Here is a 12,687-nt window from a genome sequence, read left to right as displayed (position 1 = left end):
TGAAACATTTGGATGAGGATGTATAATGTCTAAACACTTCTTCTTACCTAAGTCATCTTCTCCAGGGTCAGCTTTAAAAATGTACACCTTGATGACCTCAGGGCAAGTGCCATCCACTTTACAAGGATCAATTTCCGACTCTGTGTCCATGGTCATTCCAGAAGAACCGTCGTGTTCTATTTTGCCAGCATCATCCACTAAAAAGGAAGGAAATAAATCACAAATAGTAACAGATATTTAAACAAAATGTTACTATTCGCAAAAAAAAAAAATTTTTTTTTTTTGAGACGGAGTCTCACTGTCACCCAGGCTGGAGTGCAGTGGCGCGATCTCAGCTCACTGCAACCTCCGCCTCCCAGGTTCAAGCCATTCTCCGGCCTCAGCCTCCCGAGGAGCTGGGACTACAGGCGCCTACCACCACGCCCGGCTAATTTTTTGTATTTTTAGTAGAGACAGGGTTTCACTGTTTTAGCCAGGATGATCTCGATCTCCTGACCTCGTGATCTGCCCACCTCAGCCTCCCAAAGTGCTGGGTTACAGGTGTGAGCCACTGCGCCCGGCAAAAGTTCTTTTACAAATATAATCTCTAACTTGATTCACATAAAATTGGATTTTACCTAGACAACTAGAAGATTCAATAAATACATTTCTAAAGACTTCTAAAAACAGAATCAGATATTAAAGCAAAAAATACTATACATAGAGAAAACTCCTGGTAGCCTAGAAAACTGTAAATACAAAAGAATATACTTAACAGCCTTTGCTAAGCCATAAGGTAAAAGCACTCTTATATTAAAGATCTTCTAATACTAAAACCTTAAAAGAACCGGCCAGGTGCAGTGGATCATGCCTGTAATCCCAGCACTTTGGGAGGCCAAGGTGGGTGGATCACTTGAGACCAGGAGTTTGAGACCAGGCTGGGCACCATGGCAAGACCCCCATCTCTACCAAAAAAAAAAAAAATATATATATATACACACACACACACACACACACACACACACATTAGCCAGGCATGGTGGCATGTGCCTGTAGTCCCAGCTACTCAGGAGGCTGAGGTGGGAGGATCACATGAGCCTGGGAGGTGAAGGTTACAGTGAGCCAAGATAATGCCACTGCACTCCAGCCTGGGTTACAGAGTGAGACCCTGTCTCAAATCAACAACAAAAAAACTTAGAAGAATGTCCTAGAAGTAAAATCAAGAAATAGTCTTCATATAAATATTTTATAAGCAGTACTTCGTGGTCACTATTCTTGAATATCACTTGATATGATCTATTTGCAATAGAATAATACATTTGAAAATAATCAAAACATGATTGCCAGAAAGGTACACCGCAATGAGATTGGTCAATGGAAATTCAGCTTCAATCTGCTTAAATGTAAATATGCATAACATACACACACAACTTTAGTTTATGACAATAATGAGTCTAGGTCCTTGCTGGCAAATGCAGCAGTACGTGAATTTAAACATATTCTCATATACCCATTGCTCTCATTAATGAAGGTATAATAGCCTGTATGTGTTAAAAAAATGAACAAACAGAGAGAGACAGAACGGGAGAAAAAGAGAAAAAAAATTTAAAAAAAAAAGAGGTACGTATGATTTCCAATAGTAGAGACTCGGGATATACAACAAACATCACATTTATTTATTTTTATATTTTATTTTATTTTTATTTATTAATTTTGAAACAGAGTCTCTGTCATCCAGGCTGGAGTGCAGTGGCACAATCTTGGCTCATTCTGCTTCCTGGGTTCAAGCGACTCTCCTGCCTCAGTCTCCCAAGAAGCTGGGATTACAGATGCCCGCCACCACACCCAGCTAATTTTTGTATTTTTAGTAGAGACAGGTTTCGCCATGTTGGTCAGGCTGGTCTCAAATTCCTGACCTCAAGTGATCCACCCACCTCGGCCTCCCAAAGTGCTGGGATTATAGGCGTGAGCCACCACGCCCAGCCAAACATCACATTTTTTAAAACTTTACAAAGTAGCCAAGAAAATAAGTGTCCTGTTATTCACAGGACCTGGAAAATAAAGCTGCAAAAAATGGTGTCTTCAAATAACAGACTCTGGATTTGAATAAATACCAAAAGCATAATCCCCATATAATGTAGCCTTACATTACATGTCACTTATGGACACTCACTGCTATGTCTAGCTCAACAAAAAGTGTGGCAAAGACTAATGAAAAGTTAGCACCCAATACAATTTAATTTATCACAAAAAGTTGGGTTTTTCAATGTTGAGTCCATTAGTGAAACACTGAAGCAATGTTCTCTCTGCTCTAGGCCCAGCTGGCCTATCTGACATGGTGGAAGACCAACTAGAGGGGAGCAGGACGGAGGCCCAGAAAAGAAGGCTCATTGAGCTTGTCTGTAATACCTGCAACAACAAGCCTTTTCATTTCCCCTTTGCCCTTTTAGTTCCCTTTCTGGTGTTCCTCTGCTAGACATATCTGTTTTCCTTTTGGATGGACATTGTTTTATTCAGTTCAGCAAACAGTGAATCACAACTACATTAGACTCTAGGCAGGTATTGGAGATGCAAATATGAAAAAGTCAAGGGCTCCAGAAATTTACAGTCTTATGGCAAAGTGGACAAGTAAACAGGTGAGTATTTTTAAATGTAATAATAATGCAGCTACCATTTACTAAGTGATTATGGTAAGTACTACTTAATACAACAACCCTGTGAGGCAGGTGGTACAATATTCTCTACATTTTACAGCAAAGCAAACTGAAGTTTAGAGAGGCTGAGTAACTTATCTGGAGTCACGCAATTCAGATCTCAAGCTACGTTAGTCCCAATCAGGGCTCATCAACTTCTGGAATTTGGAGCATGGGGTTTAAATTGGTAGAGGCAACTGTGATTTTTGAAAAATCAGAAAATAGCGTTAACTATCTAAACATGCTTTCTTTTCGTGGAAAACAAATGAATGTGCTCATGACTCAGGCAGGCATAATCAGTATTGCAACCAAGGCTAGGTGGTGGTGGTTCTGACCACTATAACTTTTAAAATTCACAGTCATCCCTTGTGTAATTTACACCAGTTATACCAAGACAGAACTCAGATTCTGACGTCTTTGAAATGATACTTCTGCAAAGTTCTGTCGTGATCTCCATCAGATCCAAAAACTGTGTTTACCTAATCAAAATTCTTACACAGAACATCAAGATGAATCTAATATCTCAAAAGCCAACATTAAAAAGCAAAAATACAGTGACAATTTGTCAACTTAACTTCTGACTTACTGAGAATCAAGACCATCCACATCCCAAATTACTTGCAAAGAAAAGCTTGAAAATGGCAGCCCCAAACCTTTGTCATTTACAAACATAAAAATTATAAAATTTAATCAGCTTGTTTCAAATGCAAAGTTCAAGAATCCCAAACTCTGGGTCACTGAAAGCAGTTGTTGTTTTGGTCTATTTTTGATATCACTAATCAACAAACTACATTTTAATATACCTTCAGTTTCAAAACCAAACAAGTCACTTAAAAATGGACTTGTTGATAAATTATACTTTTTCCTACATAAATTGAAATGAAGGTCATTTATGAGAAAAAAGCTAAAGCTTATTTATGTATATTGTAAGATGACATTAATGTTGAACTCTCTAATGCAATCTTTAATAAATTGATACAGAAAATGAGAGGATGAGAGTCTGAAATGACTGGCAAACATCACCGTGCACTGACTGCTGCCATGGGAACAAAAGAAAGATACCTCACTCAGGTGAAGAGAAAGAGAGGGGACAAATGAAGGGAGACACAAAACGGCATGATGGTAAGGGAATGCATGGTTCAATATTGCTGGAATGTGAGGGTAAAGGGTGGCACAGGACATGGCAGGAAATGCAGCTGACTGCTAAGCTGAAGCCAGGTCATGAAGGGCCTCATGCACAGGCAGAGGGGCTCCGACTTTATCCTTGCAGGCCAAGGGTTTCTCAATCTGGTCAGGTGTCAAAATCTCTTAGGGAATTTCAAAACAAAGCATCCAGTCCAGCAGCTCTACAGAATTAGAATCTGCAGTGCTGGGACCCGCTATATAGAGACAGATTTAGGGGCGCCCTGCCTCTGGGACTCTGATGAGAGGCTGGAGAACATCTGCTGCAGGACTGGGAGACTTTCACACGGAGCAGTGACTAAGTCAGGTGCCCATTTTTGCTGGCCTTGGAAAGGTAGATCCAATGAGATCAAAGCATGGAGCTGACTTGAGTCTACTGCAGTAATGCAGGTGATAGATGACGAGGCCTTGAATCAGGACAGAGGTAGTACAACTGGCGGAGTGGGCTGGATTTGAGGCCTATCTTGGGACTGAAATGAGTAGAACTTGGTGTCTGACTGAAAGCCCAACATGACGAAGAAGCCAAGGATAACTGGGTTTAAATTTAGGTGACTGAGTGACTGGGGTAAGAAATGTGAGAGAAATGAGGAAAAGGATCTCTCTTCCTGCATGTTTGATTAACTTAAGGTCCTAAGAATAACGTCCTGAAAAGCCCTAAGAACCAGTGATTGTCGCTATTGCTTTGTGCTCATGGCACCCTTTGCTTGCTTCTCTTGGAATATGTGATTCACTGTGTGGCCACTGTCTGGTTTTTCTCCCCGTCTTTCCCATTGACACAGCAGAACCTGTATTTTCATTACTCAGTCTTTTAAGACCCAGTCTGGTGATGGTAGATGATCAGAATATTGATGAATCAACGATTCACTGAATGAATGAGATGTGAAGCCAGCTGCTTAATATTCAAGTCTGAAATTGGAAGGCTGACACAGTTTGGGGAGCCCTCAACTGTGTTAACTAAGCTTTGCCATCATGCAGTGAGAATCTGCAGTGTGAGGACAGAGTCCTGGGGAATGCCACAGTTGAAGGGAGGGGCAAGAGTAGTTCATAAACCAGAGAAGGGAAAGCTGGAGAGGGCAGTAGAAGGGCATGAAGGAAGCTAGGGAGTTAAAAGATGCAGGAACCCTAGTAAGGCGCATGGCAATAATGCAGCACCACACCAGAAGGAACATGGAGGAGGAATGTCCACCGTAGTAGCATGAGGTCGCTGATGTTCTTGGTTAAAATCAGTGGAGTGAAGGCTGTAGGGGGTCAGACTAGAGTGGGCTGAGGAGTCAATGGAACATGTGAATTTCTTCAAGTATGTAAAAAGGCAAACAAAAGGACAATAACTAGAATGGGTTGCAGAGTCAAGGACTTTTCCGTTTAGTATTAATAGATAAAAATACTCAAGCATGCTCAGTCTGTGGGAGAAAACGGAATAGAAAGTGAGAGACTGAAGCCAGAGGACATGATGAAATTTTGGGATCCAGATCTCAGAGGAAAAGGGATAAATGAAACTAGGAGCAAAGATGAAGGAATTTTCCTTAAATAGAAGAGAAACATGCTATCCTTCTGAGACTTGAATGAGAATGTAGCTATGCTGTGTTTAGGGAAGCAGGGAAGGTGATAATGCAGAAAGTTGTAGTTCATGGCTGGTGGCTTCAATCATAGGTATGAAACAGGAGGCAAGAACTTGGATAATCAGTGAGAAAACAACAGACTGGGTTAAGAGCTTAAGAAACTAGAGAAAATGAGTGATCCAGGACAAGCTTAATGATATGAAGGCTTAAAGAGTCCAACTGGTTAAAGTCTTTGCAGTTAGAAAACAACTACAGGTTCTCTAAACGCTGGACATAACTATCTAAATTAAAGTATTTTGATTATGCTTTATAAAAATGGTTTGTAGGGAGAAAGAGTCAATATTAATGTTCTTACTTCTGGACTGATATGTACTTACCCTTTTTCAAAGCTATTTTTATGATATACCCAGCTAACTGGGCCAAGGTTATTTTCTTAAAGGTGGTTTGGAATTTCAAACTGAGATAGCAGTGGAGGGATAAAGTTATCACCAAACTAGGCAGAAATCTGTAACATCTTTGGATAACTCAACTCAAAACAGTTTGATGTTGTTGATAAAGCTGGCCTCTTTTGACAAGGCTTGTCAAAACTGATTCTAACAAGTACTGGAAAATCCAATGTCCTTGTGTTTACAAAGAACAGGGCCAGGCTTGTTGTTTTTGCATGTCAATTTGTCTGTACCCTTCAGGTTAAACCTTTGATGACTAGAAAATCCAATCATTTTAGAGCTTGCAAAATGTCATGGTTTTACCTGTAACTTGGAGTAAAAGCCCTTTGTTTGCTTTCACAAATGTGTGGGAAAACACATTCCAAATATATGAGCTTACCTGGTAGCAAAGCTATTCTATTACATAAGTATAATTCACCTTCAGATTTTCACCTTGAACATTTATCCCACTAACTCAATCTATAAAATTATTCTGAATATGAAATGTTACAGGAATGATTTACTTTAAAAAAGACACTTTTATGGTCCTGTTAAGTACTCAAAATTTCACTATGATTTTAAAGCTACCATTATTAAAAATGAATTTCTAAAAACAGACAAAGAAGGCTTCGATAAAATTGAGTCATCCTACCTATGATTCCTGCATAAGTGCCTTCTCCTAATGTAGTAATGAAGAACTAGAGCTTTAGAATAAGGCCTCTCCAAAATAGAAGAGCATAATTTCTGGAAATTAAGACTACTTCTAATAATAACTACCAATTGCATGGCATTTTGTAATTTCCTTAGCATTTCTACATTTTTTTTATTACATCTGATTCTCATCTTTTCCAGATAAAGAAATACAGGCTCTGAAATGGCATGTGATTTGCCCAAAGTCAGTGAGCTACTAAGTGAGAGGTGGAAGAGAAAGTGAGGTGCCTGTCTTTAGAACTCAGACCTTTATCTTCATCTTCTGAAAGAAATGAAAATGTGCTCAAAATCCTGCCACTGGGAACTATCAACAGAATTTACACATCATTAGACATTTCTCCACGCATACTACAAATAAAAGGATGGAAGAAAGAACAGAGAATTTTTTGTGAAAATAAGATATTGTAACATGCTCTTTTTAAACAAAGGTACAACATTAGAATTTAAACTCAACAACAAAACAATTTTAACTCCAAAGTCGATCCCATTCCCTTGCCCACGATCTCAATTCCCTTTCCCTACCCCTTCTTTTGTTTCATCACACAGGCTTGGCACAATCAGACACTTTACAATTTGCCTCTTTGCCTCTGCACTAGCACCTATGTAGCTAAATGTGGCTGGAAACACACAGAAACACAAACACACACCCAGCAGATGGTTTCACTTTAAATTCATAACCCTGAACCTGCAGTGAGCCATTTCTGCTACTTTCTGTTACTTTCTGTTCTCTCCTCTTTTCCCTATTCTCATCTCCCCTCAAATGTCTAATACCACCTCCCCATCATCACTTACTTCTTACTTCACCTAGAATTCAAACAATCAGAAGAGAAGATTTGCTACCACATCTAATCCACCTACCAGCAACTAAGCCCACAAACGCTGTCTTCAGCCTGTTCCCACAAACCATTGTGTTCCTTCCTATTGCCCATCCCCTCTTTCTGAAGGCCCTTCTTCACTGCTTGAGCACCTCTCCCCTCTCTTTCCCTGCATCCTCTACTGGATCATTCTCATCAGGATACAAACAAGCCATTCTTTCTCCCCTGCTTAAAACGAGCAAAAACTTTTTTTTTTTTTTGAGACGGAGTTTCGCTCTTGTTGCCCAGACTGGAGTGCAATGGTGCGATCTCAGCTCACTGCAACCTTTGCCTTCCAGGTTCAAGCGATTCTCCTGCCTCAGCCTCCCAAGTAGCTGGGATTATAGGCGTGCGCCACCACACCTGGCTAATTTTGTATTTTTAATAGAGATGGGGTTTCACCATGTTGGTCAGGCTGGTCTTGAACTCCTTACTTCAGGTGATCCACCCACCTCAGCCTCCCAAAATGCTGGGATTACAGGCGTGAGCCACCGTGCCCGGCTAAGCAAAAACTCTTGATCCCATTTCTCCACCTCCATTTCTCAAATTAGCCTCATTTCATCCTTTAAAGTCACTTCAAGGTTGGGTGCAGCGGTGCACACCTATAATCCCAGCTCTTTGGGAGGCCAAGGCAGGAGAATTGCTTAAACCCAGGAGTTAGAGACCAGCCTGGGCAACAAAGTGAGACCCTTATCTCTACAAAAAATTAAAAAATTAGCCAGGCATGGTAGTGTGCACCTGTAGTCCCAGCTACCCAGGAGGCTGAGGTGGGAGGACAACCTCAACCTGGGAGGTCGAGGCTGCAGTGAGCTGTGATTGTGCCACTGCACTTCGGCCTGGGTGACAGTGAGACCCTGCCTCCAAAAAAAAAAAAAGTGCACTTCAATCAGGTCATTCTTTGCCCATAACTTCACCAAAACTGTTCATCAAGGTCACTTGTGACCAATTCTCAGCCCTTGTGTGACTTGCAGCAGCAGCATCTAACAGATGCTCACTCTCTGTGATTTTTTTCCTCACTTGGCTCCCCTGACCCAACCTCTTGGTTTCCTCTCACCTCACTAACCAAGACCATGCCTCCTCACTCTTTTGCTGGAGCCTCCTCTTACCGCCTAATGCTGCAAACCCCAGGGCTTAGTCCTTAGTCTTAGTTTGTCTACAATCACTCCTTTGGTTATCTCTTTCTGTCTGATGGCTTAAATTTCATCTATGTACCAACAACTCCCAAATTTACATCTCCACTCTAGACCTGTCTCCATAACTCAGATTTGTACATGTATTTCCTCTTTGGTGTCTATCAGATGTCTCAAAAGTAAGTCTCTGCTCAAATGTTACCTTCTCAGCAAAACCCTGACCATACTTATAACCCAAATCCTCCTTATACTGCTTTTTACCTCCCTAAGTACGCATCACCTTATAATATGCTGTATTACTCACCTATGTCTGTGTACCTCTGCTAGAATGTAATGTCTATAAGGGAAAGAAACTTCCCTGTGTTTTGTTCACTAATGTATTCCAAGTGCCTACAATACTGCCCAGCATATAGAGTAAGCAAGCAACATTCATTCGTTAAATATATGAATGCTAATCTTCAAGTAAATGTTTGGTCATTAAGATATTAGTTCTTAACCCTCTAAAAAAAAAAAACAAAGCCAGGTGCAGTGGCTCACGCCTATAATCACACCACTTTGGGAGGCCAAGGTGGGAGGATTGCTTCAGCCTGGGCAATATAGTGAGACCATCTCTAAAAAACTTTTTAAATTAGCTGGGCATGGTGGTATGGGGCTGTGGTCCCAGCTGCTCGAGAGGCTGAGGTAGGAGGATCACTTCAGCCCAGGAGGTCAAGGCTGCAGTGAGTCATGATCGTGCCACTGCACTCTAGCCTGGGCAACAAAGCGAAACCCCACTTCAAAAAATAAATAAAAGAAAAAATATTATAAAAGCATCCATATTTTGCCTATAATACACAAATAAGTTTTAGAGCCAGCATCTACTGTCACTTTACCGTGAAAGATGTGGAAGTTAACATTTTGACTTCTCCACTCCCCCAAATATTTTATAGCTAGTTTTATATTAAATGAATTCACTGCTCATTTCTAGTTTTTTTAAATCAGTTTCTCCATTCTAGGGTTCTTTCTATTGATTGATCCTTTAATCTGCTAGATTCAATACCAAATAGTTCCCCCATCCCTGTCAAGAAAGGCCAATGGGTACTACAGTCCCTGAATTCCTGAATACTTGAAAATGTTGGTCCATGGCCTTCACTTGAAGAATGAATTGGCTGAGTACAAAACTCTTAGGTTACAATTTCCTCAGAACTTTGCAGACATTGTTCCACTGTCTCCTAGCATTGAGCATTTGTGTGTGGATGTCCCTGTAATTCTTGATCCTTAAAGTTCACTAAATAACAGTATGATTATGATTTGCTTGTTTTACCATTTTGACAATTTCTTGGAACAAGAAAGATCCTAATCTTTATTTCAGGAAAAAAATCTCCCATTATAAATATTTTTCTAGTTCATTAGTTGTTCTCTTCTGGAATTTCACTTATGTGTGTTTGTATCCTTTATCTTTCTCCATATCTATCCTTCTTCTCCATAAGCATTTTCACAATTTTATTTTCTTACAATTTCATTTTGTGATTTCTTAAAGCCCAATCCCTCTGTCCTTGGCTATATGCTAAGATACATTTTTTCTTATTGTTGCTTCTCTGGTGGCTTTTACCTTGATCATATTTTTTTCTCTTCAGCTTCTTTCTGAATTTTGTCAATTTCTACTCTAACTGCCCCTATTGCCTTGTAATATATGATAAATAAATGTTTTTGTTTTGGTAGAGATGGGATCTGTGTTGCCCAGGCTGGCCTCGAACTCCTGGCCTCAAGCAATCCTTCCACTTCCATTTCCTACAGCGCTGGGATTACAGGTACAAGCCACCACACCTGGCCTGTCTCAAGTTTTTAAAAAGACATCATATTGTTTGCAATTTCACTGAGCCTGCAGATCAGTGCTAACCAACAGAACTTTCTTTGATGAAGGAAATGCTCTGCACTAGCCACATGTAGCTATTGAGTACTTGAACTGTGACTGGTGCAATGCAGGAACTGTATGTTTAATTCATTTTAACAACTTTATTTAGCCAAATATGTGGCTAGTGGCTACTATTAGAGGAAATCTCCAAATTCAAAGGGCTCCCATGCATGAAAATACAATGCATAAACAAACAAACAAACAAACCTACAGCCAAACATGGTGGCTCACACCTGTAATCCCAACACTTTGGGAGGCCAAGGTGGGAGGATCACTTAAGCGAGAAGTTTGAGACCAGCCTGGACAACATAGTGAGACCCCATCTCTACAAATAAAATAAATTAGCTGGGTGTGGTAGCACGTGCCTGCAGTCCCAGCTCCACAGGAGGCTGAGGCAGGAGGACTGTTTGAGCCCAGGAGTCCAAGGTTGCAGCAGTGAGCCATGATCACACCACTGCACTCTAGCCTGGGCAACAGAGCAAGATCCTGTCTCCCAAAAGAAAAAAAAAGGTAATACAAGGGGGAAAGGAGACAATTAAAATTTCTAGGGGAAAAAAGCTGTATGCAAAAATGTAATCAAAGTGATCAATGGTTATGCTGCAAATGATATTTTCACAATCAAAATAATGTAAGCACTGAGTACTGATTTTCTACTTTATTGGAAGGCTAATGGTTATAGAACATACATGGATTGGCTGGGCGCAGTGGCTCATGCCTGTAATCCCAGCACTTTGGGAGGCCAAGGAAGGTGGATCACCTGAGGTGAGGAGTTCGAGACCAGCCTGACCAACATGGAGAAACCCCGTCTCTACTAAAAATAGAAAAATTAGCCGGGCGTGTTGGCGCATTCCTGTAATCCCAGCTACTCGGGAGACTGAGGCAGGAGAATCGCCTGAACCCGGGAGGCAGAGGTTGTGGTAAGCTGAGATCACGCCACTGCACTCCAACCTGGGTAACGAGCAAAACTCCATCTCAAAAAAAATAAACTTAGATGGATCAGCCTCAACAATACAAAGTAAACATAGATTGGAAGGTAGGCTGAACAGCTCAAGGAAAGTGGAGGGCAAAGGCACTGATATCCTCATCTTAAAAAGCAGGAGTCAAAAGATACTGTCCACATTTGATGGAACAAGAAATAAAGATGTTAATGTATTACTTAAATTCTGAAAGGCAAAGAACCAAAAATTGTAACACACTTATCATGAAAAGTCACGGGAAAGGGAGGTGAGAACAAAAGTGAGCAAAATTGTCAGCTATCACAACAGGACGTGAAGAAAGAACATATAAAACAGAAGTAATAAAAATCAAGAAAGTGGCCGGGCGTGGTGGCTCATGCCTGTAATCCCAACACTTTGGGAAGCCAAGGTGGGCAGATCACAAGAGACCAGCCTGGCCAACATGGCGAAACATCGTGAAACGTCTCTACTAGAACTACAAAAATTAGCCGGGCACGCTGGGCGTGGTGGCTCACACCTATAATCCCAGCACTTTGGGAGGCCGAGGCGGGCGGATCACGAGGTCAGGAGATCCGAAACCATCCTGGCTAACATGGTGAAACCCCGTCTCTACTAAAAATACAAAAAAGTTAGCCAGGCATGGTGGCGGGCATCTGTAGTCCCAACTAGTCAGGAGGCTGAGGCAGGAGAATGGCGTGAACCCGGGAGGCGGAGCTTGCAGTGAGCCAAGATCGCGCCACTGCACTCCAGCCTGGGCAACAGAGCGAGACTCCATCTCAAAAAAAAAAAAAAATTGGCACGGTGGCAGACACCTGTAATCCCAGGTACTCAGGAGAGTGAGGCAGGGAGAATTGCTTGAACCTGGGAGGCAGAGGTTCAGTGAGCCAAGATCACGCCACTGCACCCCAGCCTGGGTGCAGAACGAGACACCGTCTCAAAAAAAATCAAGAAAGCGTATTATTTACAATCATATAGATAAGTACCATTAGAAACAGCTGAAAGAGAAGTACAGTATAAGTCCTCACGTAATGTCATTGGTAGGTTCTCGAAAATTGTGACTTTTAGCCAAACAACGTAGTATATAACAAAAGCAGTTTTTTGGCCGGGTGCAGTGGCTCACGCCTGTAATCCCAGCACTTTGGGAGGCCAATGTGGGAGGATCACTTGAGGTCAGGAGTTCGAGATCAGCCTCGCCAACATGGTGAAACCCCCATCTCTACTAAAAATACAAAAATTAGCCGGGCAGGGTGGTGCATGCGTGTAGTCCCAGCTACTTGGGGGGCTGAGGCAGGAGAATTGCTTGA

The 12,687-nt window shown here is 41.4% G+C and overlaps 1 protein-coding gene across 28 annotated transcripts in view; it reads right to left on the bottom strand.

Annotated features, from left to right (window-relative positions):
* ZFX (zinc finger protein X-linked) overlaps window positions 1-12,687 on the bottom strand; it is a 70,239-nt gene that overhangs the window by 8,577 nt on the left and 48,975 nt on the right. For all 28 annotated transcript variants that reach the window (XM_063601789.1, XM_034950518.3, XM_034950521.3 and 25 more), the window contains one exon: window positions 48-197. In XM_063601789.1, coding sequence (XP_063457859.1) covers window positions 48-197 — 150 coding nt within the window. The remainder of the gene's footprint in view (window positions 1-47; window positions 198-12,687) is intronic.

Source organism: Pan paniscus, chromosome X, assembly GCF_029289425.2.
Source record: "Pan paniscus chromosome X, NHGRI_mPanPan1-v2.0_pri, whole genome shotgun sequence".
Classification (NCBI taxonomy): Eukaryota; Metazoa; Chordata; class Mammalia; order Primates; family Hominidae; genus Pan; species Pan paniscus.
Note: the sequence above shows the minus strand (reverse complement) of the source record. Positions and strands in the feature narration are given on the sequence as shown.